This window comes from Ammodytes marinus (genome assembly GCF_949987685.1).
Source record: "Ammodytes marinus genome assembly, contig: scaffold_97, whole genome shotgun sequence".
Classification (NCBI taxonomy): Eukaryota; Metazoa; Chordata; class Actinopteri; order Uranoscopiformes; family Ammodytidae; genus Ammodytes; species Ammodytes marinus.
Genome location: NW_027648089.1, coordinates 5,001 through 7,500, shown reverse-complemented (window position 1 = coordinate 7,500; position 2,500 = coordinate 5,001). Strand labels below are relative to the sequence as shown.

Below are 2,500 nucleotides of genomic sequence, written 5' to 3'. Positions count from 1 at the left end.
CTGATTTAGGAGTAACTCTCAAAAATAAGGGGCGTTTCACTCCTAATTTTAGGACTCCTAACTTTTTAAGAAAAGTGTAATTCACAAAGCATTTTAGTGCTAAAACTAGCTCCTAAATCTATGAAAGGTCCCTGATGTTGACTTCCTTTAAGTCCTTTTGATATTCATCTTAGGTCTTTAATATTTTGTGTAAACTGGCCTTTCTTAATACAGTGGAAAGACTTCAAACTTAAATAAATATTTCCAAACATAACACATAATGTCTCTTAATAAAAGGGTTTAAAGTTTGCGCCAAATATTTGCAGATTCAATTAAATGTGAGACGAGTTGGAGGTGTGATGTCACCATTTTGAGGAAGGATTCTGATTGGCCGTGGAGGTATTTGCTCTTGTCCAATAGCAGCAGCCAGTGGGCGGAGCTCTGTAGCACCGTGCGCAGAGTCAGGATGGAGTGGAACAGTCTGGGAAAGAAATGAAAAAATAATAACGTCTAGTCAGACTTTTATTTTGTTAATTAAATTATTTCTTTGTTCAGATTTGACTTGATATGGAGTTTATTTTAAATCAAGATCTTTTTATCTGTTTTTTATAGAAAAGTGAAAAGTTGTTCATTTGTTACAGACAGGTTGAATGAAAGAAAAAAAATAAATAAATAAATAAAAACTTATGCCACTTGAGTTTTTTTTAATTCTATTCTCAAATGGATCTATCGAATGGACCAACCTAAACAATTAAAACTTAAATTTAGACTTTTATTTGCTTAATTTGACGTTTTTTCTCTTTATTTTTAATTATGGAATCGTCCAGATTTGACATCAGATGGAGTTTATTTTATTTTATTCTAAGATTTTTTATAAAACATTTCATCTTTACAAACGAATAAGATCCATCGAGAATAAAATTTAAAAAAACTCCAAATAATAACTTCAATTCAGACTTTTATTTGTTGAATTTTCTTTTTCTCCTTATTTTTACTCATGAAATAGTTCAGATTTAACTTAATATGGATTTATTTTTATTTATTCTGGATGGATATTACAGGATTTAGGCTCAGGATAGAGTGGAACAGTCTGGGGAATAAATGAATAAATACATTTATTTATTTATTTATTTGAGTGTTACAGTTTTTTTTCTTCCATATTTTTCAAACATATGAAATAGTTCAGACTTAATTTAATATGGAGGTTACATAGTTCAGCCTTTATTTAATATGGCTATATTGAGGTTACAATTAAAAATCCAAATCTCACAACAAACAAACGAATAGTACAGTAGGCTCAGGACGAATGAAACAAGCTGGAAAATAAAATCAAAAAAATAATAATAACTTCAATTCAGACTTTTATTTTGTTAATTTGATTTTTTTGTTCAGATCTGACTGAATAAGGAGTTTGTTTTATTCTCAAATGGATCTATCGAATGGAACACCCTAAAAAAATTAAGACTTAAATTTAGACTTTTATTTTAGTTAATTTGACGTTTTTTCTCTTTATTTTTACTCATGAAATAGTCCAGATTTTACTTAATTTGGAGTTTGTTTTATTTTATTCACGAAGGATTTTTCATAAAACAATTCGTCTTTACAAACAAACTACATACATAAAAACATTGTTTAAAAAGCTGCTACGAGGAACTTTTAAATATTTCTGAAACAGTCTCATTTTTCCTCTGATGATCATAAATTACATGTAACAGCAAACGAGACCATCAGTGCAAAGAATGCTATTTTTATATAGTTTTTCTTAATGCCTTTGTCATGGGTATACGCTCACCCAGGAACAACAGCTGGCGTGGTAAAAACACTACCGCTTTAGTCCAAAGGGGGCGCTAGAATTAACACACACTGGAAGTTCCTCGGAGCATCTTTTTAAATTCAAATCTCACAACAAACATTAAGTTATGAACGAGCTACTCAGACGGAATGATGTTAGTCTTTGTCTTTTCAATAAAATAATGAAAATATGGAATACATTTTTTTTAAATGACTAAAGCTAAATGAGTGGATATGACTGGATGCTAGTTCTAACAGCTGACTCCATGGGGGGGGCGGGGTACCTGTTACCGCTGCTGGGGGGATGTCATCCTTCTAAGGAAAGCATGGAGGGACAAATCAGACAGAAAGCAATCTGTAAACGGGCGTGTTGCTATCTACGGTGGCCCTTTGTTTACATACCAGATTACGGAGCATAGGCTGTGTATTAACACTGGATAGTCACTGATTTTGAGCAAAGAAAGGGATTTGGTCAACAAGCATTCTCACATGCACACTGACAGACAGACTGACAGACACAGACATAGATACAGATACAGACACACACAAACACAACTTGTCTCATGGTCCAAACACTCACTCACTCACACACACACACACTCACACACACAGACACACTCTCTCTCTCTCTCTCTCTCTCACACTCACACACACACACACACACACACACAGACACACTCTCTCTCTCTCTCTCTCTCACACACACACACACACACACACACACACACAC

The 2,500-nt window shown here is 33.3% G+C and overlaps 1 protein-coding gene across 1 annotated transcript in view; it reads right to left on the bottom strand.

Moving 5' to 3' along the window:
* LOC307270636 (alpha-mannosidase 2-like) overlaps positions 1-2,500 on the bottom strand; it is a gene marked incomplete at its 5' end in the record, with an annotated part of 21,564 nt that overhangs the window by 14,067 nt on the left and 4,997 nt on the right. Inside the window, one exon of the mRNA XM_080054516.1 lies at positions 346-460. Coding sequence (XP_079910642.1) covers positions 346-460 — 115 coding nt within the window. The remainder of the gene's footprint in view (positions 1-345; positions 461-2,500) is intronic.